Source organism: Phyllostomus discolor, chromosome 3 (assembly GCF_004126475.2).
Source record: "Phyllostomus discolor isolate MPI-MPIP mPhyDis1 chromosome 3, mPhyDis1.pri.v3, whole genome shotgun sequence".
Classification (NCBI taxonomy): Eukaryota; Metazoa; Chordata; class Mammalia; order Chiroptera; family Phyllostomidae; genus Phyllostomus; species Phyllostomus discolor.
The window spans coordinates 205,898,886-205,925,644 of record NC_040905.2 but is presented as its reverse complement, the minus strand read 5'-3'; the positions used below and the strand labels follow the sequence as shown (position 1 = coordinate 205,925,644).

Sequence of the window (26,759 nt, the reverse complement as noted above, 5' to 3'; positions counted from 1 at the left end):
TGAAGCTTTCTGTGTGCTCCTTCCTTGAATCTGCCCTCCTATTATTCCTTACTCCCATCCCCAGATAACCACTGTATTCCCACTTAAAAATTATTTTCTTTTCCTGGTCATTTTACCATATATGTAGGTATCACCAAATAATGTACTACTTAGTTTTCATGAACAATGTCAATTTATTTTTTAAAATAATCTTTTAGCTCAGTTGGTTAGAGCATTGTCCCCATACATCAAAGTGGCTGGTTTGATTCTGGGTCAGAGCATGTATAAGAAACAAACAATGAATGCATAAATAAGTGGAACGACAAATTGATGTTTCTTTCTCTCTCTTTCTCTCTATTTGTCTCTCTCTCCACTTCCTTCCCTCCCCCTTCTCTAAAATGAATAAATAAAAATTTATTTAAAATAAATAAAATTATCTTTTAAGTTTCAATTTAGAATACTTACATTGAGGATTGTTTCTAAAACTCAGAAAAGCAAAATGACAAAAACCTAAAATAGGTTCCAATCTCAATCTGTAGGTATATTCCTTGGCAACATTCTGGGATATGTTACCACATGTGCACACACTATCTCTCGTTCTCTGAATCTCTTTGATTTTTGATGGTAAGAACTACTGCATTATCTGAATGCGTAATATTTTGGTCCTTGAATTTTGGATGACCAATAGCAAGAACTCAGATTTGTGAGAGATTCATCCCAATTTTTGTCTGAATCTTAGGATGTTTTGTGTTTAGATAGTGAGAGGTACCTGTGTGTATGTGTACACATGTGTGTGCATGTATTTGTGTGGTGTGTGATTTTAAGCAAAGGAGGCAGAGGATTGTATAGTAATGCTTAAAATTTAGGATGGAGGAAAAGTCTCAGTAGATTGTTGTTAAACACTGTTCTTCCATAGTTCTCAAACTTAAGTGTGCAATAGTCACCTGGAGAGCTTGTTTTGTTAAAAAAAATTATATTTCATTGATTATGCTATTACATTTGTCCCATTTTCCCCCCTTTATCCCTCTGCACCCTGTACCCTCCTCCCTCCAGCATTCCCCCTCCCTCCTTAGTTCATGTCCATGGGTTGTGCATATAAGTTCTTTGGCTTCTCCATTTCCTATACTGTTCTTAATCTACCCATGTCTATTTTGTACCTACCAATTATGCTTCTTACTCCCTGTATCTTTTCCCCATTCTACCCCCACTCCCTCCCCATTGGTAATCCTCCATGTGATCTCCATTTCTGTGATTCTGTTCCTGTTCTAGTTGTTTGCTTAGTTTGTTTTTGTTTGCTTTTTTAGGTTCAATTGTTGATAGTTGTAAGTTTGTTGTCATTTTACTGTTCATAATTTTTATCTTCTTATTCTTAGATAAGTCCCTTTAACATTTTCTACAATAATGGCTTGGTAATGATGAACTCCTTTAGCTGTACCTTCTCTGGGAAACACTTTATCTGCCATTCCATTCTAAATGATACCTTTGGTGGATAGTCCTCTTGGATGTAGGTCCTTTCTTTTCATGCCCTTGAATACTTCTTTCTAAGCCCTTCTTGCCTGTAAAGGTTCTTTTGAGAAATCAGCTGATAGTATCATGGGAACTCCTTTGTAGGTAACTCTCTCTTTTCCTCTTGCTGCTTTTAAGATTCTCTCCTTATCTTTAACCTTGGGTAACTTAATTATGATGTGTCTTGGTGTGTTCCTCCTGGGGTCCAACTCCTTTGGGACTCTCTGAGCTTCCTGGCCTTGCATGTCTATTTCCTTTCCCAGATTGGGGAAGTTTTCCTTCATTATTTTTCCCAAATATGTTTTCAATTTCTTGCTCTTCTTCTTCTCCTTCTGGCACCCCTATGATTTGGATATTGGAACGTTTAAAGTTGTCCTGGAGGTTCCTAAACCTCTCCTCATTGTTTTTTCTTATCCATTTAGCTACCTTGTGTCTTTTGATTGGATCCATTTACACTTAATCTATTTATACTTAAGGTTATTACTGTTAGATACTTACTCGTCACCATTTTTCTCTTTGTACTTGTTTCTCTCTCTCTCTCTCTTTCTCCCTCTCTCTCTTCCTCTTCCTCTTCTTAAAGCAGTCCCTTTAGCATCTCTTGCAATGCTGATTTGGTGGAGATGTATTTTAGCCTTTTTTTTTTTGTCTGGGAAACTTCTTTTTTTCCCCTTTGTCCATATTTTTTTATTGTTGTTCAAATACACTTGTCTCCATTTTCCCCTCACTACTCTCTTCATTACTACCCCCCACCCCAGCTCTCCTCATTACTCCTAATTTTTTGAATTCTTGTTTCTTCATTCTGTTCTGTTTGAATGTTTATTTTTCTTTTGTCCCAGATTTTTGATTTGAGTCCTTGTTTCCTTCTCTTCACTGTTGATTCCCTGTATATTTTTCCTTATTTCACTTTGCATAGCCTTCACTTCTTCCTTTATTTTGTATCTGTACTCAGTCATTTCTGTGAGCATCCTGATTACCAGTGTTTTGAACCCTGCATCTGATAGGTTAGCTATCTCCTCGTCACTTAGTTCTTTTTCTGGAGCTTTGATCTTTTCTTTCATTTGAGCCATATTTCTTTGTCTCATTCCTGTTACATTGTAAGGGGCAACGTCTTAGTTATTCGCCGGTGTTGGGTAACCCACTTTGCTGCATTGTGGCACTATATGTGGGGGAGGGGTCAGAGAGAGAATGATGACATGTGTTCAGTTCTTGCCCTATTATCAGTCATTTCCTCTACTATGCACAAGTGAATTGAGCTTTTCTCATGCTGATTCTTGGGTGGGTGGGCTTGTGTACGTTCTAGGACATTGTGGGTCCATCTAGCAGACTCTTCTGTGAGACTGGGAGTTTCTCCTGCTGCCACAACCCCCACAGGTTTTTACAGGCAGAGGTTTTGAGGCTTTAGTTTCTTACACTGGAACCCTGGGTTTGTGCAGTATGTGTTGCTCCCCAGTTTTCCTCCTGTTTTATCCCCACGCAAATGTGGGACCACTTGGTCCACCAGCTGCCTCCTTGACGTGTTTCTATCCTGGCTGTCCATCTCCACCCCTCCTGCCAGTCTAGATGAATGTTTCTTCTCTAATTCCTTGATTATTGAACTTCCATATAGTTCAATTTTCTGGCAGTTTTGTTTTTTAAAAATTTTTAATTGATTGTTATTCGTCTTTTGGTTCTGTGAGGAAGCAAAGCATATCTACCTATGCCTCCATCTTGGCTGGAAATCTTGCCTGGACCCCATACCCTCGGTCTGGAATTGGCCTAGAAACTTGTATTTTTAACAAGTTTCTGTGTAATGATGATTTCACTGACTTAGGGACCATGCTTTGAGAACTTCTATAATATGATTTTTAATGAGTATATTGTATCCATCACATAAATGCATCATAATTATCAATCCCTTATAAAACAGGCTGCATAGTTTTGCTATTATAGACAATATTGTAATGAGTATCTTTATGTACATTTATTAACATTTCCTTTTAATATATTTTTAGAAGTTGAATTACCTAGTCAAAGGGTTGGCATATTCTTAAGGTAATGTAATTACCTAATATAATGCCTAATCATATTAGGCATTAGACTGTAATGCCTAATGATACTTCAGAAGACTGTTTCCATTATGTTCCAAGTAAGAAAATATGGGAAATTTAAATAAACATTCCCTCTGGAGGAAGTTCCCAAAGGGGATTCCCCAAATAATTGAACGTTGAAGTATATTGCCTTGTTAAGTTTATTATTTTGTGAGAATAATACACATTTGGATGTAAACATAATGATGTATTAAAAAGCTGATCAACTTATTATAAAAGGATCTAGCCCTGGCTGGTATGGTCCAGTGGATTGAGTGCTGGCCTTTGAACCAAAGCGTTGCCAGTGTGATTCCCAGTCAGGGCACATGCCTGGGTTGCAGGCCAGGTCCCCAGTAGGGGGCGCTCAAGAGGCAACCACACATTGATGTTTCTGTCCCTCTCTTTCTCTTGCTCCCTTCCTCTCTCTAAAAGTAATGAATAAAATCTTTAAAAAAGCAAAAAGGATCTACTCTTTCTCAAACTTCCCAACATGTGGACCTGTGTGCTATTTGTAATCTACAATGAAATCTCTGTAATTTTACATTTCCTATGGTAATTTGGTGTACTGATGAGTTATCTTTCAGAGCTGTTCTGGGGAAGGTAATACTCTCTGATCTTGAAGGCCAAAGATTGTGTCTAAATCTTGTCCTTGCCATTTACTTTGTGACCTCATTAATAATCTAAGCTCTAAACCTCTATTATGTCATCTCTAAAATGATGAAAGTAACACCCGGAGTTGCTTATGTGGAGAGATGGGGTATTTCTGGGAGAAGATAGGAATCTCTCTGGAGCCCATAGAATTTTTCCAACAGTGTGACCTGCTCCTCCAGACTTGAAGGAGCATCACAAGTGAGAGACCAATTAGCCAGCTATAGCTTTTCCCATGCCAGTGGCCATGTGTTTGCCCCTAAGAAAGGGTAGGGAGAGAGTTAGTGGGGGACGGGTGGGTACTGCTGTCTGTGTTTAGAAAACCTCTGTTTTCTGCTTTTATGTACCCGCTATAGTCCTTTAACTTTTTCTCTGGATTGTTTTGAGGATTTGAATTCTAAAAGTGGAAAAAAGTTCTTTGACAACTATATAGTGCTTTGTGAACTTCAAGTAACATGCTGTTTGGCTCTGTTCAAGAGGCTATTGAAATGAATCACTTCGTGGCCCTTAAGGGTAGTGTGACAGGGCCACGTAATTATTAATATTCCTCCAAATTATTTTCTGATACATGTTACAGGTATTTGTCACAGATGTTTGATGTACTAAATACTCCCAGTTAAGAAAAGGTTATATTAAATAAATTTGTGAAATACTTATTTACAATAACTTCTCAGGCTAGCCCAGAAAGCCATTTTCACCCCCTGCCTCCCCTCCCCCCCTCACCCCCCCTCCCCTGAGTGGGGAGAGCTTGGTGCAGACTTTGGAGTTCGAACTTTGAAGTTACACAAATTTGAGATTAAGTTTGGGGAAATCAGTTAACCTCTAAGATTTGGTTTCTTCATCTGTAAATTAAGAATGATAGTGCCTATCTCATAGGATTGTTGTGAAGATTAACAAAATAAAATATTGTAAGTCACTTTGGACTCATTGCCAAATAGGTCCTCAGTTTTTGCTCCCTTTGTCCTTATCCTCCAAACACATTGCTGTACATTTTCCTGTTCTTTTTAAGTTATTATAGTAGGTTTTTTTTTTTTTTTTTTTTTTTGCTGGGGGGGTGCAGTACAGATTGCTAGATTGCCCTGGGCGACGAAATTATTGTATTATTGTATAATAAAAGAAAATAAGGTCGGTTTGGAAAATTGGATAGGTCATAGCAGTGTCTAGCTTTAGGAAACCTGTTTAGAAAGCATACTTTTACTAAATTAAAAGTTTCACCCTTTTTGTTTGGGAAGCAGGGGTAGTTAAGAGAAGTTCTTCCTGTTCTGCACCATAATGACCGTTTGCAATAACTGGCTTTCTGATCCTTTTTGAATTAAGGTTAGTGTGTTACAGTTGTTTATAGTCATGTGAATTTATTGAAGCAGTTATATGATCAAATGTGTATTTGGGGGTGTCATGCTTTACACATTTGCTGATTATCTAATTAGGAATACTGCTTATGCTGGTCAGTGGTTCCTGCTGATTTAAAACCAGAAGGTGCATCTGTAGATAATGCTTAGATTGTATAAAATTGGTTGCATTAGCATCTGACACTGCAGGAGAGCAAATTATATCTTGAACGAATAATTTTAAAGAATACAGCTGTTTGTGATATCTTTGTTGTGAAGGTACTGTTTTATTTTAATCATCTTAGTTGCAGTAATATTTCACTTTCTACCTAATCACATCACTTCTTTTCTAGTGGGATTTGGTCTTGATGGGTTGAATCGTTTTTAGTTTTATGTTTTTAATAAAGAAGACTCCAGCATTAGGAATTACTTTAAGGGATTTCACTTCACCTGTTTTCAGCCAAAGTTGGAATCATTGCTAAAACTCAACAAAAATTTCATTCAGTGAATAAGCTCTAACTGATCAGTTTTAAAAATAGTTTATTAGTATTAATATTGTTATAATATTGCATCTCTAGTTGTTCTTGTTTAAGTATTTTTTTAGATAGCATCACTTGAATACAGAAAACTAGTGTGCCTTGTTCTATTAATAAAGAAGTGATTGTTTTCTGATTGTTTTCTGATTTGATTGTTTGAATTGTGTGAATTGGCGAGCAATGTTTTTTTAGCATGACACTTTGGGAACTGCTACTTGGTTAGGGTACTTTTGTTCCGAGGTCTCTTTGCGTCAGTTCCTATTAAAAGTGAAATGTGACAGCCTGTATAACAATGAGAATATTTAAACAATACAATACTTGTATTATTATTGTATGGCTTTGAGGAAAACCTCATACTGTGTCTAATTGAATTTATTGTGCTTAATGAAGTTTTTAAACTGAAGAGTGCCTTTTTTGTTTACTTAAACATTGAGTTTACATTTTTAAGTATATGTAAAATATACAATAAAGTATGTAGGTATGCTGAACATTTGCAGCCTGAAAAATAATTATATGGTAGTTGCAGTATAGCATTTGCAAAAAAATACTGTTAAAAATTACATTTTCAATAAGTTAGGTTCTAATAGATGGTGGGAGAAGGAAGGGGTAAAAAAGTATTAAATTAACATTTGCTTTCATTAACAGTTCCTGTGAATTTTTATAAAAGAATTGATCATAGTGAATTTATTTGGTAAATTATCAATATCCATATTACCTACCTCCTGAAGAATGCCTTGTAGTGTCATATTCAGAAACATACTATTAACTTGAAATAGTGTTCTTTCCCTTTTTCAAGAGAACAAAGAATTTAGCTGCTTGATACTAGTTATATTATGTAAATTATTATGGTAACTATAGCATTATATAAAACTCTCCCAAGTAGTTACATGAGAATTTGTATCAGTGAAATAATTTTTGTTAGTTTATGCAAGAATATTACTGTTAATGAAATTTAGCGATGATTGCAGCAGTGTCAAGTAAGGATTTATTTTTTCTTAATGTTGTAACTATTCAGAGAATTATTTGCATAAGTGATCCTTTTCTAAATCTATGCTTTGGAGAGGAGAGGAGAGCTGTGAGGTCGTGAATTTTGAGGGCTTGGTCAAAGTTTGGATTTGTGTCCCTGTGAAACCCTCTTAAAACTTGGCATTTCTTGAGTACAAAAGAAAGCTGGTAGAAATGTCTGACTGCTGTGCTTTTACCTAATATTTTCACTTGCTGCAGGTCCAGTGTCTGGATCAGTTGTGCTTTTTTTGGATAGAGAATTATCAATACTTATTCTTTGGGTCTAAGAAAAATTGACTCAATATATTTTGGTATATTATGTCCTACCAAATATCACTAGCTATGCCTTGTCATATTTAATGGATATTAATAAACATTAAACTCTTTTCCCAAACATGTGTTTAGATAAGGGTGACTTTGCCAGTCACCCTTAGGAGTTAGCAGTGTAATGGCTACAACCAGGAACAATTGGCTATCCATTTGAAAAGTTTCCTGGATATTTTAGTGATGTACCCTTTTTATGTGATTATTAACCATTTGGATGTCTTCTTTTGTGACTTGCCTGTTTAAGATTTTTTATTTTGCCTATTTAATTTGTTTTGGCTTATTTACCTCTTTATTTCTTCCAAATATGTATTCTGGACCCTAAGCCTTACAAAATTTTCCTCCAATTTCATAATTTTCATTTTCATGTTTTTGAGGTTTGTTCATTTTGTTTCAGGTAGATTGGCTACCTAGATTAGATAACTCCAGACTATAGGGGAGCAGATATAATTCTCTTAACCTCATTTGATTAGGTTTGAGGGTCCTTAATTCACTTATTCACCCTTCCTCCCAAAACTGCCTAATTTCTGTTTTACCTGGGCAATTTCAGAGAATATTAGTTGTATCCTACCAGAGAGGGACCACAAATTATGTCTTTTGATACCCTCTTCGTATCTAACACACTAGTAATGATGAATGACCCACTGTTCACTAGACCTTATTTTCACTTTGGAAGGGAAACGTTGTCAGGATAGTTAGACAGCCTCATACTGCTGGTCCTCAAGATTGGACCTTCTTGGGAAAGGCCAGTGGTGAGCAGTGGAGGGCAAGGACAGGTGAGGGGCCTAGCATAAATTACGAAGCTCCTGTCTGGCCTAACCATGATAAAAACACAAGTGAGAAAGATCAGGCACTTCACTGGGATAGGAAGGGGAACAACAAATACAGCAGGGCCAACTGAGAAGAGTCAGAATTGTAATTACAGCTCAGAAATAATAGCTTTGGTAAGGATTCCAATTCCGTGTAAGTAGTGGATCACAGAGAAGAACTGAATAGTTGGTTACTTCAGAAGCTGTTTGTTGTTTTTATATGCCTTCTACATAGGGGTGGCCGTGGGAGGAAAAAGAGTATTGTCTCTGAGGTGCTGGTCACTGTTCGAAGTGCTTCATATCCATTATTTTACTTAATCCCGAAAATTCTGTGAGGCAGCCATTATGCCCAGTTTACAGATCAGGACACTGGGGATCAGAAAAACTGATTTGCTCAGGGTCACACAACTGATAAGTAGTTGAATCAAGATTCTAATTCAGGACTGACTTCAATGCTCATTCTTTTTTACTTGCCACACTATTATGGAAAATAATATTAAAGATAATGCCTAAAATGTACTGATGATATATGCCAGACACTAGTTCAATGTCTTTAAATGTATTGCTTTATTTAAAACTTCATAGGGACACTATAAAATAGATGTTATCTGTTCGAGTCCCAGTTAGGGCACATGCCTGGGTTGCAGACCACGGCCCACGGCAACCGCACATTGATGTTTCTCTCTCTCTCTCTCTCTCCCCATCCCTCCCTCCCTTCCTTCTCTAAAAATAAATAAATAAAATCTTAAAAAAATAGATATTATTCGTATCCCCATTTTACAGGTGAAGAAACCCAGCACAGAAAGGTTAAAATAACCATCACACGGTCACACAGCTAATTAGTAGAAGAGCCAGTATGGAATTTCAGTCCTGTCATCACCTGCACCAGCTCCTCAGGGCATAGTCTGGAGGGATTGTACCCAGGTGGTTACCAACCAGTCTTCAGCTTTCTCCTTGCAGGCTTTTCACCATTTGTATAATCCTGTAGGAGCTGGGGGCTACAGAAGGAACACAGCTAAACTTGGTTGTGCATGTTGAGTTGCTGTGGCAGTGGTGTATGGGTTGTTTTCCACAGGGGGAGAGACTGGAGGAGGGAATGGCACCTGGACTGTGTAACCGTAGAATAGGGTCATGGTGGTGCTCTGGGGTCCAGGGTCCTGGACCCTGGATCATGTTTGTCCTGATGAGAATATGTGGGGAGAAGGGTCTCATCAGTGCCTGGGATAGCAGCACTCCACAATCTGTTTGCTGCATCCCAGGAACTGCCTGTCCATTCCTCAACGTAGGTCCCAGCTGGGAAGCATGAACACTGACAAAGCCCCATTCCTATTCTCAGGGCCAAGTTGTTGTTTGTTCAAAGGTAACTATGTGAGGTACGGAGTGAGCAAGTTTGAAAGAAGCAATAAGACTGTCTTTTCTGCTCTACCCTGATCTCAGGGCTTCCTGAGCATTTTGCTTTGGGCACCATGAGGTTTGGATTCCTTCTCTCTTTGTCTCTCTCTCTCTCTTTTCCCCCATTGCCCCCCTCTTTCTTTTTTAGACTCGTGTACCATCTTTGTGCTGCCCTCATAACTGCTCCCACCAACTCTGCCCCCAAATGTCACATATTTCCTGTGTGCCCTGCTTCTCTAGGCCTGGTTCCTGGGTCTGCTCTTACTTGCTGGTCAGTCAGTGTGGGTGAGGAGTCCAGAGGTTAGGTAAACTTTGACAGATTCCGCCCAGGAGAGAATTGCCATCTGACATGAAAGCACATATGTGGTGGTTTTTATAAGACTATTGAGGAAATGCAAATTGAGGAGGAGAGATCTCACAGAGTTATTCCAAGCCAAGAATCCTGTTTTCTCTTACAAGGTTTTACTAGTTTTTGAAATGGAGGCTGGGCCTTTACAGAATGCAGGTATTAAAGTAATGGCAAGAGGGAAGAAGCACCTCCAGATTAGGAAGTGAAACACAAAGGCAAAGTCATGGAGCCAGGCAGAGAGGATGAAGGGAATCTTTAAAATTCCCATTATTATGCCAAGAGTGTAGGTCTAGTTTAGGACAATTATTGAGTTAATTGCTTCTTAATGGGAAATATTTATTTCCATTTTCAGACTTCCTAAATTCTTAATTTAAAAGGCATAAATAGAATGGTATTTAAGTAGCCATAGCTACTTAAGTTTTAAATTTTACTTAATTCAAAGGATTTTAGAATTGTTTTCTCTCTTTTCTGAGAGTCTTGCTAACTCTGTAGGGTGGTGGGCTACAGGGAAAACCAGAAAAGTGCTTTCTTCAGGGCCATTTTTCTTTAAAGGATAATTAAAGACCTGGACATTTTTATCAAAGCATTAAGTTGTCTAAGGATTTTAGATCATACCGTGATAGAATTCTAGATTCAAGAAAACTCAGTCAACACTTTCAGTTTATATTTGAGAGATTTCAGGTTCAGAGTCCTCTTTGGAATCACATAGTGGTAGAATCGAGGCCTGCTCACTCCCTGTTGAACACTTTAATATTCATGCCAAATTTTTTTCATGTTATAATGGCTATTGTGGTTGTCTAGGAACTTACCAAAAATGATGGTGTGCTATGAGTCACCTATTGTAGATGTAGAGGATACAAAGATAAATAAAAGTGGTTCCACTGTGAAGAAAGTTAAGGTTAGGTAGGGAAGGTCAGCAAGTAAATAGAAGATTATAGTCCAGTGTGATAAGTACAGGATAGAGGTATACACAGGATGTATGTCAGTCAAGGTCCAGGTGAAGATAAGAGAAACCACTCTGTTAGGAAAAGGATCGCATACAGAGATTTTGGTCTTACAAGAAGTGTTGGAAAGAATGGAGGAATAGGCTGCAGGCTGAATCTCCAGGAATGACTTTCAGAGTAGCACTGCAGAAGCAGCACACCAAAAGAGCTACCGTGTTTTTCCCTGTATAATGCTCACCTTTTTGCCTATATTTTTGAGGGAAAAACAAGGATGTGCATTATACATAAGTAGTACTTGAAATACCTTGTATCTGTTCTTGTGTTTTGTAATTGTTTGTTACATAAAATTTGTACCACGTTTAAAAATAAATGCTGAAATTCCTTTATAATAAAAAAACCTAAATATAAATAAAATACTTGAATTAAAAAATTAAAACAAAATATCATTTTCCTGAAAGTTCGGGCCAAAATCGTGGGTGTGTGTTACACCTGGGAGTGCATTATAGATTGCAAAATAAGTGCCTCTGCCCACGTCAGGAAGCTGGAGGAGCCTGGGAGCTGAGGCTCCAGATGTTGGTCCTGTGATGTTCCCATCTTTGCTGTCTGGGCTCAGGAAGTCTCCATCAAGGTTGCTGCCTCCAGAACCATCATGCCACTTCTTTTAGTTGCTGCATCAGAAAAATAGGTTCCTTGTGTTGCCTCCTGGCTCCCTACTTGTCTGTGCTCTGATTTCAGTCTCCTGAGGTAGATCTGATTGGCAGAAGCTAAATCACAGCTGATGTCCTAGTTGCAGGGCCCTTTGGGAAAGTTTTAGCTTTCCAGTGTCTGTAGTGCTAGAGGGCCCACAGAAGGAGATTTAATGGTGTCATAATAATAATATTAATATAGTATAATAGTAATATACACATATGTAGAATATATGATATGTAATTATACACACACACACAAAATGTAATAGTAACATGATGCTCATGATAGAGTGAGCCAGTCTGTGGAGTGTCTAGGATCAACACAGGGGACACCTAACCTGCTGGTGCTGAGGAGGAGGGGTCAGAGAATTTTCGCTGAGAAGTAGGACCTGAGCTATTTTAAGTTAAACCTTTCATAATAAAATGGAGAGCATTTCTGATGTTATTATAGACACAACGTAATTTTAATGATGGTGTCAGTGTTAGGTCACTTGAGTTTATTGGTGTTCCCCTTCCAGTTTTTGAAATGAGGCTTGAAACAAACATAAAAACAATTACTTATATTTCCTTATGATAGCACAAATTCTGAGAAGTGGAATTACTAGTTTTAGAAGCATAGACATTCTTAGGGCTTTGGGAACATGTTGCCAAATTATTTGGTGGAAGGAATGGTTGAGTTTTTGCTCCCTTTCCTCCTTCATTTCCTCTTTCATTCATTCAGTATTTATGTATGAGGTTCCATTCCAGGTTCCAGGGATATTGCAGTAAACAAGAGAGGAAAAATCCTTGCCATCATAAAGCATATATACTAGTAGGGGAAAACAGATAACAAGAAAGAGTGTAGTATATTGGATGTTAAAATGTGATAAGGAGAAAAATAACAAGGAAAAGAGAATAAGGCATGGTGGGATAGGGAAATTATAATTTTACATAAGGTGGTTGGGGAAGACCACACTAGGAAAGTAACTTATGAATGAAGATGGACAACACATGCCTTCGTTCCTTGTTGTTTATCTGACAGAGTGAATGGCAAGGACAAAGGCCGTGAAGTGGAAGTAGGGCTTGTGTGTTTGAGGTACAGCAAGCAGACCAGTGTGGCTAGCACAGAGGTAGGAGGGAGGGTAGTAGAAAGTGAGGTCAGAGAGTTGCTGGTGAAGAAGGGAAGCCTTTGGAGAGGAGGACCTGACTTTACTTCAGCAGGGTTACTCTGGCTCCTGTTTTGGGAACAGTGTGTTGGGAATCACAGGCAGGAACAAGGAAACCTGTTAGGAGACGACTGCAGTGATCCAGGTGGGAAATGATGGTGACTTAGCCCGGAGTGGTGTAGTGGTGGAGATGGAGAGAAATGGTCAGAATCTGAATACATTTTGAAGATTTAGTTGACAGGGTTGGCCGACAGATTGGATCTGAAATGTGGGAGAAAGAGCAGGAGTTCTGTTTTGGACATGTTAAATTTAAGGTGTCTGTTAGAAATCCAAGTGGGGATGTTGAGTTGACAGTTACATGAATTAGTCTGGTGTTGGGAGAGGCCTGAGCTGGAGAAATAATTTAAAGTTGACAGTGCATGTTTGTATTTGAAGTGATGAGACTAAAAGAGACCATCGAAGGAGGGCATGAAGAAAGAAAAGTGAGGAAGTCCAAGGACTGAACTCGGGGACCCTTCAATAGAAAGAGGCCTGTCAACAAGGAGCCCAAGGAGGAGCCATGAGGCAGGGGAGTGGGATGCCAAAGAAGCCCCATGAAGAAGGTGGTTTGAGGAGGAGGAAGCAATCAAGGGTGTCAAGTGGTGTTTATAGGTCAAGTAAGACTGAGGATTGATAATTGGCATTAGCAGTAAGGGCCTTATTGGAGTAGTTTCAGAAAAGTGGTGGACGAGACTTGATTGGCTTGGGTAAAAAGAGAGTGGGAGGAGGGGAATTGGTGACAGTGAGTATAGACACTCTTTTGAAGAATATTGCTTTAAAGAGAATGAACGTTATGGGGTAGTAGCTACGGGGGGATGGGCTTGATCTTTTGAAAAAATATTTGTAGAAATAACCGTATGTTTGCATGCTGATGGGAAAAGATCTGGTACAGAGGTAAAATTAATGAAACAGGAAAACTGGTAGAGCAATATCTGAATTGGTGAGAGGGGTTGGGATTCGAGTTTATAAGTCAACTAGAGGAGGGGCCTTTGCAAGGGGCACAAGCGGTTCTTCCTAGTAATAGGATGAAGGCAGAGTCTGTGAGAGTCAGAGATAATAAGTAGAAATGGTGGGGGAGGCTTGTGGGAGTCCTTTTCTGATTGCTCCACTTTCTTAGTGAAGGGGCATATAAGGTAGTTAATGGGAATTGAGGATGGGGAAGGTTTGAAGGGAAGGAGAAAGTATGAAATAGTTACTGGGGAAAGTGAGAGAGTGAATGAATTAAGGAAAATGTGATATAATTACTAAGTTGCATTGAAGCTCACTTACAGTGAATAATCTAAATTTAAAGGTAGATTAGTTAACATAGTTGTGTGTTTTTCTCCAGCTACAGTCAGGTACAGGAGTGAGGGTGGATAGTTGGGCTTGACAAGGATTATAGTTTTGCCAAGCGAGTGTGACAAACTGAGAGAGTCACAGAGGGACTGAGATTAGATAGAGGACCAGCTCCTTGGTGGGGAGGAGGGTAAGGAGTCAAGAATTTAGCAATTTAGAAGGATCATCTATGTGAGTAGTAAAATTGATAAGGCTGGTGGGAACAGTGAGTGAGAGTGAGTGCACCAGGATCCTAGTGGTTCAAGGGAGAGGAGTAACCCTGAGATTAGATGACAACAGAGCAGAGGTGGGATAGGAATATAGCCTGGTGACATGAGGTTAAAATTTGGGTTTTGGAAAGTGGTGGAGAATGGTCTGGAAGTGGCAACAAAGAACAAAGGCCACCTACCCAACCTCCAGGCTTGTAGGAGGAGGGGTACAGAGGAAACATGCACCTTGAGAGGGCTCCAAAGGAAGCTAGCATTTGGTGGTAGTAAGTATGTCAGAGTGTGTAGGAAACATAGAAGAGCTTGAGAATAGATAGTTCTAGTTTTATAACAAAAATATTCTGAAATATGTTAAAGTGGTTCCGCATCCTCGGAAACAATCAAATATAAAATATCCATATGATCCACCAGTTCCACTTCTGGATATATAGCTAAAAGACGTGAGAGCAGGAACTCAAAAACAAATATTTGTATCTCATGTTCATAGCAACATTATTTACAATAGCCAGAAGATAGAAGAGACTTGTGTCCATTGATAGATTAATGGATAAATAAAATATGGTATATACATACAATGGAATACCACAAAAGGAATGCAAAAGGAAGGAAGGAAGGTGCGTGCTACAACGTGGATGAGCCTTGAAGACATCAAGCTCAGTGAAATAAGCCAGTTAACGAAAGGTCAAAGATTGTGTGATTCCACGTACATGAGGCACCTAGAGTAGTGACATTCATAGAGACAGAAAGTAGAGTGGTGGTTGCCAGGGGCTTGGGGATGAGGGGACAATGGGAATTACTCAGTGAGTTCAGAGTTTTAGTTAGGGAAGATGAAAATGTTTTGGAGAAGGATGGTACTGATTGTTGAACAATAAAGTGAATGTACTTAATGCCACTGGATTGTACGCTTAAAAATGGTTAAAATGGCAAATTTTATATTAGGTAACGTTTTTAACCCTTCTCGGCTTCCACATACAAGAGTATAAGGATGTTAGGATATAGGCACTGTTAAGGACTAGGGGAGTGTAGATAAGGACTAGGCGGTAATGGCTTGTTTCCAGGAGAAAAGAGGCAGAATTTTGATACAGGAAAATCTTCTGGTTGACAGGCGTAGTATGTTTCCCTTGCTGGGATGTCAGCTTTATGTAGTTTGACCTTAACATTTGTGAGCATGCACTAGTTTGACCTTAGCATTGCAGTTTTCAGTGTGGTTTAGAGGTACTCAGAAACACACTTTCTTAAGTAGGAAAACATTTTCTTTGTGTTCACATTTGTTCTGTTTAGCAAGTGATTATTTTCATAGATGATACAAGGACAATCTCTAGCCTTCAAAATTATTCTAAGTTTTTAATATGAAGTCATCTTTTAAATATTGTATTTATTAGCTGTATTTTGTGTTAGTTGCTTTGGAGTAATTTTATTTATATCCTGAACTTGGCAGTAAATAGAGAAATTGGAAAGCTCTCATTTATAATCTGCTAAGGCCTGTTTCATGACAACATGTTTTAGTTATTTGTCCAGTTGTAGTCTTATTGTTGAGTCACAATAATGATGAGAAGACAGATCAACAGGAGGACGTAAATAAATAAAGCCAGAAAAGAAAGCCAGTGTTGGATTCTTGGGAGTCTGATGAATCCAGGCTGAATCTTAGCTCTTTTACCTAACTCTGAATTTGTTCTTAATGAGCCTCGCTTTTCTTCTTTATAAAATAGGGAAATATCTATTTACCTGCAGAGTTGGGGTTATGATTAAATAAGATAAAATAAACCACCTGTGGCAATGACTGGTATACCTAGGTATTCAGTAGGTGGTAGGTAGTTGCTAGTAGTATAATTATTAGTGCAAAGATATTTAATGGGACTCTGTTTTTGAGACACATAATGCAAACTTAGAAAGCAAAGGAATTAGCAGAAAGGTCCTTCAGTTTATACAAAGATTCACCTCAGGGTTTCTGTAAATCTGGTAGAGTCCCTAGTGCATTTGATGTTTACAGATCATTAGCAAACAGATGCCAGGAGGCAAAATAAACTGTAGCTTAAGGATTTTCGAACCACTGATGATGAAGAAAAAATCAGTTTCTGATAAAGTTGTAACATTTGTAAGTAATGGCAGACGATGGGAAAATTTTAATTGGGTTTATAAAAGTTTATTTCAAGAACACATGTATTTCCAATTTAAGGCACACCTATACATATGTAGCCACCTAATTTATAGTGCTTGCTTATTTCTCCACTGGGGTTAATAATATAACAACAACTAATATTTATTGTGTGCTTATTATATGCCTGTGTGTCTTTAGGAAGCCTGCAGCATTCAAAGGCTTGTTTTCAATTGGATGTTTTGAAATTTGTCTTTTATCCATTTGGAGAGACAGAGTATTGAATTATTTAATTTTATTTTATTATTTTCTTTCTCTACTATGCCAGAATACTTGTTGGGTACTTATAACAGACAAGATATTTTGTAGGAGACAAAGCTAAGTAGAACATGGGCCCTGACCTCACAAAATACTTATGCATTGTCTCCTCTACTGTTCAGAAAGGGGCTTGCGGTGGGCAGCATGTGATGAGCCCTGATCTAGTCCTGGACTCTACACCTGGCTCTGCCAAGCTCTTCCCTGAAGCTTTGTCTGTCCTGGCCAGGACTAGGCTCCATGCCCCTCTACCAATGCCTAGCCTAGAACTTATCAAGCCCTGTGGTAATTGCTTGTTTAATTCTCTGTACTCTCTGTTAGGTGAGTACGCTTGTTAGTTGACGGTAAACTCTTTGTGAGTAAAGACTGTGTCTTAGACATCAACGGAGCCAGTCACATTAGAGTATTAGGGCCATGAATAAATACTAATTTTTCTGACTTTGGACAAGTGATAACCTATTGCTTTCTTTAACTGATAACATTGATTATGATAGTCCCTATATCATAGCTTTGCCTTGAAGATAAAGTTAGGAATTTTTTACAAAATGCCTGTCTCAGTGCCTGGCACATAGTGGGCATTCAGTATTTTTTTTTGAGTAAATAATTAAGTTATCTATTTTTACCTAATGTGGCAGGTGTGAGATATCTACTTATGAAGACTGTATGCAGTGATGTTACATTTGTAGGACATAAACGGCACAGCTGTCATTCAGGTTAGAGCTGGAGTAGTTACTCATATGGGAGTAAAAATTTGACACTTACTGGTGCTCATATAAAAGGTGGGGTAAGATGAATTCTGACTCACGGGGAAATTAAATAGAAGTCTGAGATTATAACCATTAGAAAAAAATCAGTATTCATCTATCAGTTTGATAGATTTTAGGAATTCTAAACTCCAAACTAATTTTAAAAACCCTAAATATTTAAATAATAATGAAAGTTGAAAACTAGGATATTCAGTAGGAAAAGTAAAAATATGTGAACATATTCTTTTGACTCTTTTTTTTTCCTCCAGCACACCCTCTCTTTTTCATTTTATAGCTCCCTTTGGAATCTAATGTTTGCATTTTGGATTTGTAAGGTATAAGTTTGGTTAAGGATCAGATTTATTATATTCCTTTTGTAGATGAAATTAGTTATCGTTAAGTAGTGGCATTTGCTGGTCAAAATAACAGCATTCTCTAGAAAGAAAGATGAAACTTCCTAGATTTTAGTGTATAATGTCAATGGACTCATTATTTGTGGAACAGCTGATGCATTTAGGACTTGTTGATTCACTTAATTGGTAACTGTACTACATTCATAACTCCAACAACTGAAAACAATAGGTCAGTGTCTGCTGTTTATGCATAAATAGTCACATTGGAGCAGGATATGTCTGAAAAGGCAGAATGTGTTAGTTTGAGGAGGAATCTGGCCCGTGAATGGTTCTACTGCTTGCCATAGTGAGGTGGGCTGTGCTCTCCTTCCCTGAATAACGCTCTTTGGGTGTTTATTATAGGTGTTCATGGTAAACTGTTCTCCTGTGTTATGAGGCTGGCTTCTGTGACATAGGTTTTGAATGTATTTTCAATGCCAGTGTTGAGGGAAAGGGCTAGAATAGAAATTTTGAAGCATGGTTTAAAATTGGCAATGACTCAGTTTTTATGTCTTACAGCCTTCATGTTTTAGAGCAAAGAGTTAATACCAAGATTTTAAAAAGTAAATTCCATTTGTACACAGAAATTGAATGTTCATTTAAAGTACTTTGCAACAATTTTTTAAAAATTAGTGAATTATATATTTTTTGTAATTTCAGGATAAAATCTGCATTTTGGAATCAGTAATTTTTTTGAAATAAGTAGTTTTTAATTTAAAAACATTTAAAAATGGAAAACAAACTAGTTTTTTTACTATAGAAACATTTGAAACATTTCTTTTAAATATATATAATTTTTAGCAAGTAAATTTTAACTATCAAAAATGGAATAATTTACTAGAATAATTGTATTTAGTTACAATGTTAAACTAATGATTTAGGTATTTTTATCTCATAAAGTAAGCGAGTCTGATTTTTTGTAGCTATGATGGGTTTAACAGGTAGTGTCCTTAAAGTTCTTTATTGAATGTGGTTCAGTTTGCAGTCATACATTCAAGACACTAACTCTACCTTATAGAAAATAATTTAACTTTTCTTCTTGAAGATTCAAAGAAAGTTTATTTCTGAGTGTGTTTAGGGGCAAATTAAGCAGGTCCTCCAATTGTACAACTTCTCAGACTTTTTTTTTCAGAGTCTACATTTTTAGAGTATAAAAATGGAAAATGTAATAGGGAATAGGCAGTGTAATGGACTGTTACTGGTTTGCAGCATATTCCCATCTTCTCATCTGGAAAATTAAATCTGATTACAGCTTGGATTAACATTTGTGGTTGTAGGGGGAGAGGAAGATAGCATCTTAAACTCCATGAAATTGAACAAGAAGATTATATCATTTATAGCTAATTTTGAAGTCTTGCTTTTAAAGTACAGATTTTTATAATGGAAAGCTTTCAAGATATTCAATGTTTTGCCTCTTATTGACTGAAATATGTTAGAGATAATGACTGGATAAATATAGTAGGCATTAAATGTGATATTTTCTGCCTTGATACCTAGCATGTTAAAAGTGAAAGTAGTAGGTCCCTATGTTAACAGCCACATTTGCAGTTTCTCTTAGATTTCCTAAAAAGTTCCAGTTATAGAAGATCATAACATTTAGTTAGCATACAGTTGTTTACGCCTTTCACAGGAAATGAAGATAGTGTATTTTTCATTAATCAGTTACCATGTCATGCATTGACCCTTTGAGTGGAGTCACTGGTGTGACAGAAAAAACAGGAAGATAATTCAGTGAGAGGGGTGTGTGCACACATACTAGTTACTGGTCTACAAATGAGCCCTCATACATAAGCACAGTACTTATGGATTATTTGCATTTCTGTTGTAAAAGTTCTGTCTACCACGTTTTCTAGGAACTTTTAGCCTAAGGCAGAATTCAAGGTTTTGGAGCCTGTGTAAAATAATTTATAGCACCTTTCTAGTAAGTCTCGCCCAAACTCTTATTCTATTAATTAAACATACTATGGCAATCTGGTATATCTTAAAGATTTAAAAGTATGTTACAGTAGAACACTAGAAAACATGGATTATTGAGATTGATGAATATTAGCATTTTTTTGAAAAAATAAGTAAGACATTTTTAGATCAAACTTTTTTTTACTGTGAAGACACGGTGTTCTAAGCTTGGTCATGTTCTGTGCCTGAGTAAGACTGTGCTGTTGTACTGTGGAATGTCTGTGTTTGATATGGAAATGTGTCTTGTGGCCTCCAGGGAAGTGGTGCGTGTGTTCTGTGTGGGGACGGCCTCTTGTGTGACTGTGGTGCTGGAACAAGGAAGTGGCCCATTGCATTGACATAATGTGAAGCCTTATTAGGCTTATGTGGCTAAGAGATGTATAGAATCTATCATACCATGCATCTTGTTGGCAAGATATTTTAAATATGATTCTTTTGTTGTTGTATTTTCCTAGGATATGATGAACTTGATTTTTAATTTTGTAATAATGTCTTATTTAAATCTAGAGAAAGTTGCTAAGAAGGATGTGGAGGGAAGGCGTTCTGTGTACTGCTATATTATATTCTTAATTTTCTGTCAGGGACAATTCTTAGAGAAAAAGCTTGACATATGCCAATAACTCCATTCTTACTGCCAATTGCCTAAGCAAATTATGTTACTTTTTGCCATGGTAGTTCTCTCATCTGCAGATTTTTGTGTTTATAAAGCTAGCTGTTTGGTGACACTGCATTTGGCAGTGAGGGTATGAATGTGAGAAGGTGTTTTTGGAACATTAGCAATTATAGCATTGGATGGTAGATAAAGAAATAGACATATAAATATTAGACTGATGCACAGTTATCCAGCGTGTTATTTTCCATATAAAGATACAGAACATTTCATAAAATGTTCCCAGACCATTTAAAACGCAAAGAAATGCAGCTGATGCAATGAAATACATAGAGTACTTGTAAAAACATACAGACACACAAGTGGATTGCTGCCAGACAGAAAATTTAAAGGCGGTTTGCTTAACTGCGGGGTGCTAGGTTTTGTACAAGTGCCATGCTGAAACTGTTAGTAAGGCGGGTGTTGTGTTGCTTGAGAGAAGCAGATTGTATTTGGACCTTTTTAACTCAGATGTTTCCAATGTCGATATTTTGGTGACATTATGGCATAATGATCAACTCTCTGTGAAAAAGATTTTAACCTACTGTATAAAATAGACATTCTAAGAAAATTCAAACAAATTATTTTCAGTTTTTGTGTTACTATTTACAAAATGGCTTTCATAGATTTATTAACTATCAGACTAGATCTCTGAGCTAATTGAATGGAACTTTATATAGGTTGGGCTTTGGTTTTAAAAAGCATTGCCTTTTAAAAAAGTACTGTTATAGAAGAGTGTTAAGGACCCATGAAGTTTGCTTTTGTAAACCTCAGGGCCTTAAAGAAAGGAAGTCAAAAGTTTTATGCTTCAGTCATAGTAAATAAAATTCATGTATTATCTTGGAACATGATTCTGTTAAAATCTGGGAATCTCACCCTAGGGTTAGTCTTAGGACAGTAGAAGGAATTTAGCTGGCAGTGTTTATGATGTTGCCAACACTGAGGTAGTGCTTAGGGTAATAGGGTTTGCATGACCCTCATCTTGGCATTCTGTGGTCATACTTACCTTCAGAATATTAAAATAGGTTTATTTTTCTTTTTTACCCATGTTTCCTTTTTTTCAATTCTGCTATGTTTTATATGTGAATAAAATACATTTTAAAGTGACAAGTTAATTATTATGTAGTTTCTTACAATATAGTAGTTTAAAGAGATTCAAACACTTTCTTTCTCTTACCTATATTAAGAAACATGTAGGACTTCTGGCCAAGATGGAGGCATAGGTAGACACATTACCTCCTTGTGCAACCAAAATAAGGACAACAAAAATTTAGAAACAAAAAGAAACAACCAGTACTGACAGAAAATTGAACTGTATGGAAGTCTGACAACCAAGGAGTTAAAATAGACACATTCATCCAGACTGGTAGGAGGGGCGGAGTTGGGTGGCTAGGCAGATAGGGGTCACAACAACAAAAAAAAAGTGGTGGCTTGAGGACCCCAGGAGCGCAAGGCAGCAGCTGATGGACCTTGGGAGTGCAAGATGGCAGCGGGTGGACCTGGGTGTGCAGGCAGCCGCTGGCAGACACTGTGCGCAGGGTGGCAATGGGCAGACCCAGCAAGGCGGTAGATTGTGGAGGGGTGTGGTGTGCAGGGCGGCTGGCGGACTGGGCGGTCCCATATTCATGCGCAGATAAACCAGGGGAAACTGGGGAGCCAGACAGACCTCAGAACCCAGGGCTCCAGCATGGGGAAATAAAGTCTCAAAACACCAATTGAAAACACCTGTGGGGGTTGAGGTTCTAGGAGAGACTCCTAGCCTCACAAGAGAGTTCACTGGAGAGACCCATAGGGTCCTAGAACGTACACAAGCCTACCCACTTAGGAATCAGCACCAGAAAGGCCCAGTTTGCTTGGGGGAAGCAGCGGAAGGGACTGAAATCCAGCAGAGAGCAGAGCAAGTGCCATTGTTTCCTCTCTGACCCCTACCCCACATATAGCATCACAACCCAGTGACTGGGTTGCCCCACCCTGGTGAGCACCTAAGGCTCCGTCCCTCACTATGTAACAGGTGCATCAAAACAAAACAACAACAAAAAAAGGCCCAAACGGAAGAACAGATCAAAGTTCCACAGCAAATACAACTAAGTGACCAAGAGATAGCCAACCTATCAGATGCATAGTTCAAAGCACTGGTGATCAGGATGCTCACAGAATTAGTTGAGTTTGGTCGCAAATTAGTTGAAAAAATGAAGGGTACACTAAGTAAAATAAAGGAAAATATACAGGGAATCAATAATGATGGGAAGAAAACTGGGACTCATATCAATGGAGAGGACCAGAATGAAGAAAGAAACAATCAAACATAAAAGAATGAAGAAATAAGAATTCAGAAAAATGAGGAGAGGCTTAGGAACCTCCAGGATGTCTTTAAACATTCCAACATCCAAATTATAGGACTACCAGAAGGTGAAGAGGAAGAGCAACAAGTGGAAAAGTTATTTGAACAAATAATAAAGGAGAACTTCCCAAATCTGGCAAAGGAAATAGACTTCTAGGAAGCCCAGGAAGCTCAGAGAATCTCAAAGAAGTTGGACCCAAGGAGGAACACACCAAGGCACATCATAATTACATTACCCAAGATTAAAATGAAGGAGAGAGTCCTAGAAGCAGCAAGAGATAAGGAGACAGTAACCTACAAAGGAGTTCCCATCAGAATGTCAGCTGATTTCTCAAAAGAGACCTTGCAGGCAAGAAGGGGCTGGAGAGAAGTATTCCAGGTCATGAAAGACAAGGACCTACATCCAAGATTGCTGTATCCAGCAAAGCTTTCATTTAGAGTGGAAGGGCAGATAAAGTGCTTCTCAGATAAGGTCAAGTTAAAGGATTTCATCATCACCAAACCCTTATTATATCAAATGTTAAAGGGACTTATCTAAGAAGAAGAAGATAGAAAACATGTATAGTAAAATGATAGCAAACTCACAATTATTAACAACCACACCTAAAATAAAAACAAAAACAAACTAAGCAAACAACTAGAACAGGAAAAGAAGTGCAGAAGTGCAGATCACAAGGAGGGTTAGCAACAGGGGAGGGGGGAAAAGGTACAGAGAATAAGTAGCATAGATGGTAGGTAGAAAATAGACAGGAGGAGGGCAAGAATAGTATGGGAAATGTAGAAGCTAAAGAACTTATGACATGAACATGAACTAAAGCAGGGAATGTGGGTGGGAGGGGGTGTGCAGGGTGGAGGGGAATGAAGGGTGGAAAATGGGACAACTGTAATAGCATAATCAATAAGATATATTTAAAAAGAAAAAAGAAACATGTATTTTAAATTGAAGACTATACCACAGGTTTTGGTTTCTGATGTTCATCCCTCATGAAATGGTGATAAAAAATTCTTTGGTTTTATTCCATTTTTATTTTCATTGGTGTTTTGTGGGTCCCAAGAAGTACAAGCTATTGCAAGAAAGAGGACATTATATTAAAGATTATATGTGAGCCATTTCTATCTGAAGTTTTCTGGTTGAAGAGTAAGTTTTAGTTGCATGACAATCGGAAGAAAAAGAATAAGCCTTGAAATATTTTGTGGCTTTACCAACCTCTGTTTTACTGTGTACCTCAGTGACTTAGAGTGTTTTTTTTTTTGTTTTTGTTTTTGTTTTTGTTTTTGTTTTCTTTGCCTTGGGAATACATTTTAAATCCTGAAATACCAGGGGTTTTTTCCCTAGACAAACTCATTTTTGTATGTTTTCAGAATTGTAGCCATTACCCCCTTTTTTAGTCCCCCTCCCAACACCCTGCCTGCCACCAGTCCCACAACACACTTTTAGGGGTTTGTCGGGCATCTGCCTGTCCCTTTGCACCCTGCTGCTCGTTCTTCCTATAGACCTACCTGCTGCGGTTGGCGTCCTCTGGCCTCCTGTCTCAGGAAGACGAAGTCCTTGTGCAATTTCAGCCCTTCTGGACAGAGAGGCGACAGTGTCTTCATTGGCCCACCAGAATTCTGCTAGTCACGGTATAGAGGTGGCATTTGTCCCTTCTAGTATTTGAAGATGAGGGTAAAAAAAATAATCCCCAGTTTTATTTTTTAAAATCCTGACCCGAGGACATTTTTTCATTGCTTGTTTTAGAAAGACAGGAGGGCTGGGGTGTGAGGGGGTGGGAGAAAGGAGAGAGATTGGTTGAGATTGGTTGCCTCTGGTAGGCTCCCCGACTGACCAGGGATTGGACCGGCAATGTAGGTATGTGCCCTGACCTGGAATCCTACCTGCAACCTTTTGGTGTACAGGATGAGGCTCCAGCCAACTGAGCCACACCAGCCAGGGTGATTCTTAGTTTTTAAGTCAACTGGAAGATACCTAAGAGCTGAAATGGTTGTAAGATCCTTTAAATTTTTTTTGTGTCTCCGATTTAGGGAAGCTCTTCTTTTGATGTGACCTTTTCAATATTCTTACTTTTTTAATTAGTCTTAGACTTTTGAAAGTAACATCCACTGACTTTAATGCCTTGAAAACTGGTATTTCTAGGATTTAAATGTAGTATGTGAATAGATCCTTCCTTCTCTTTTTTGATTCTTCCCCTGCAGAACAATTAACTGCGTTTTTGTGTTGTGATATAAAGGGTTTTAACTTTATATGAATTCACTTTCACAGAGAAGTAAATTGGTGTTTTAAAACCTAGATATGAAAGTGAGTGGTATATATATTGTGACCCTGGGAGAGGGGTCCTCAACTGCCATAAGCCTTTTGCATTGATACATAGTTTCTCAAGTAGATATTATTCTGATCACACCCCTTAATGTGTCTCTGAGGAACCAAATCTTTTTCTTACTAGAAAAGATTGAATGTTTTTCTAATCGATGGTAAATGAAGTGCTAATAGTTTTTAATTAGTACACTTCTGTATTGACTTACAGAAAATGGCATTGGATTATCTTGCAATTGTGATTGAAGAATCAAGTGACTCCTTTAGTAATTTCATTTTAAACTGATTGTCATGAAAGGTATTTTCTCCTATGCATTTTTTAGTTTCTGAGCAAGTTTAAAATGTTTACACTGGTAAGCTTAAAGAATATTTATTGTTTGGTTTTGTTTTGAAGACTTTACTTAGTTTTCATCTGTCTTTTCAAAAGCTCATAAGTATTTGGGGAAGTATGCATTTTATTTTTAAAAGCAAGGACTTTTGCATTTGTTCCTTGAAAGACTTCTCTCACCCTCACTGTCCCCCCCACCCCCACTGCCGCCCCACCGCCCCAATCTGGAACTGCTGCTTAAGGTGGTTTATCAAGCCTACATCTCGAACTATGAAAATGAGGCTTTTGATTAGAGAAGAAGAGTCAAGCAGGTTTAAAACTCATTTTCTCTGGAAAAAATATACTGAGGGCAATTTGCAACTGGCAAGATTTTTGTATTGGGTAATAGTTTAAAGTTAACAGTAGCATCAGGTCTTTAAATTTTTTCTTTTTTCTATTTCTGGAGGAGGGTAATGGGAGTGCCTTGCTGAGACCTTCCTTGTGCTCATCAACATAGCAGCCTCAGCTGCCCCCCTTGGATCCCCTGCCAGGGCTGCTATCATCTTCTGATCAAATATTAATGTGTGATCCTCTGCTTGCTCACTAATCCAAAGCCAATTAATATTATCTGTCAATTATTTACAGATCCTGAGGTGCAGAGGCAATTCCCGGAGGACTACAGTGACCAGGTTCGGAATGCGTAATTAATTTTTTACATGACAAAATTTATTTCAGAGTTGTTCAACATATTATTACTGTTCTTTTTACTGAAAGAGATAAATGAATTTTTAGAAGGGAAGAGAAACAGTAATTAGGAACCCAAGACAAAAAGTAAAACATATTGAAGTAGGATTGAAAGTGTTTGTGCTAGTTTTGGGTGTTACCTTCAGGGGAAAAATGCACAGAAAGGAAGAAAAACCTATCACAAATTTTACTTTTTACTTTAAGCTATGCTGCTGTCTGCAGTTCATTAGGAAATCTGTTTGGGTTGCTTGTAAACTTTAAAAAAATATGTTAACTTAAGCTTCAAGAGCCATTGTAACAAAAAGGGGGCGGAGGGAATTTGATAACATACCCTGGAATTTGACATAGGTTATGAAACTGTGTTATGGTAGTACCCAGAGGAGAAGACACATGCAGGAAGGGTCTTTGGGGGGGGCGTAGTTGTAATGATGGTAGGAAAAGTTAAGATTGGACAGCTGGTCCTGCTATCTTGGAGTTCTGAATTCGGCAAGCATAGAATGCAGTAGAAGGAACTATTTTAATCACAGCATACTATTGAAGCTCTGATGCTGCTCGATTCTTGACAGTTAGGTCCAGGTTATACATTCTGGAGTCCAGCTTCAG

General features: G+C 38.0%; 1 protein-coding gene across 8 annotated transcripts in view; it reads left to right on the top strand.

The window, feature by feature from the left end:
* DENND1A (DENN domain containing 1A) overlaps window positions 1–26,759 on the top strand; it is a 490,983-nt gene that overhangs the window by 94,437 nt on the left and 369,787 nt on the right. For 7 of the 8 annotated variants that reach the window (XM_036022196.1, XM_028530073.2, XM_036022199.1 and 4 more), the window contains one exon: window positions 26,058–26,101. In XM_036022196.1, the coding sequence (XP_035878089.1) occupies window positions 26,058–26,101 (44 nt within the window). Of the gene's footprint in view, window positions 1–9,487; window positions 9,562–26,057; window positions 26,102–26,759 lie in introns of those variants that run through there. The other variant, XM_036022194.1, reaches the window with a different exon arrangement.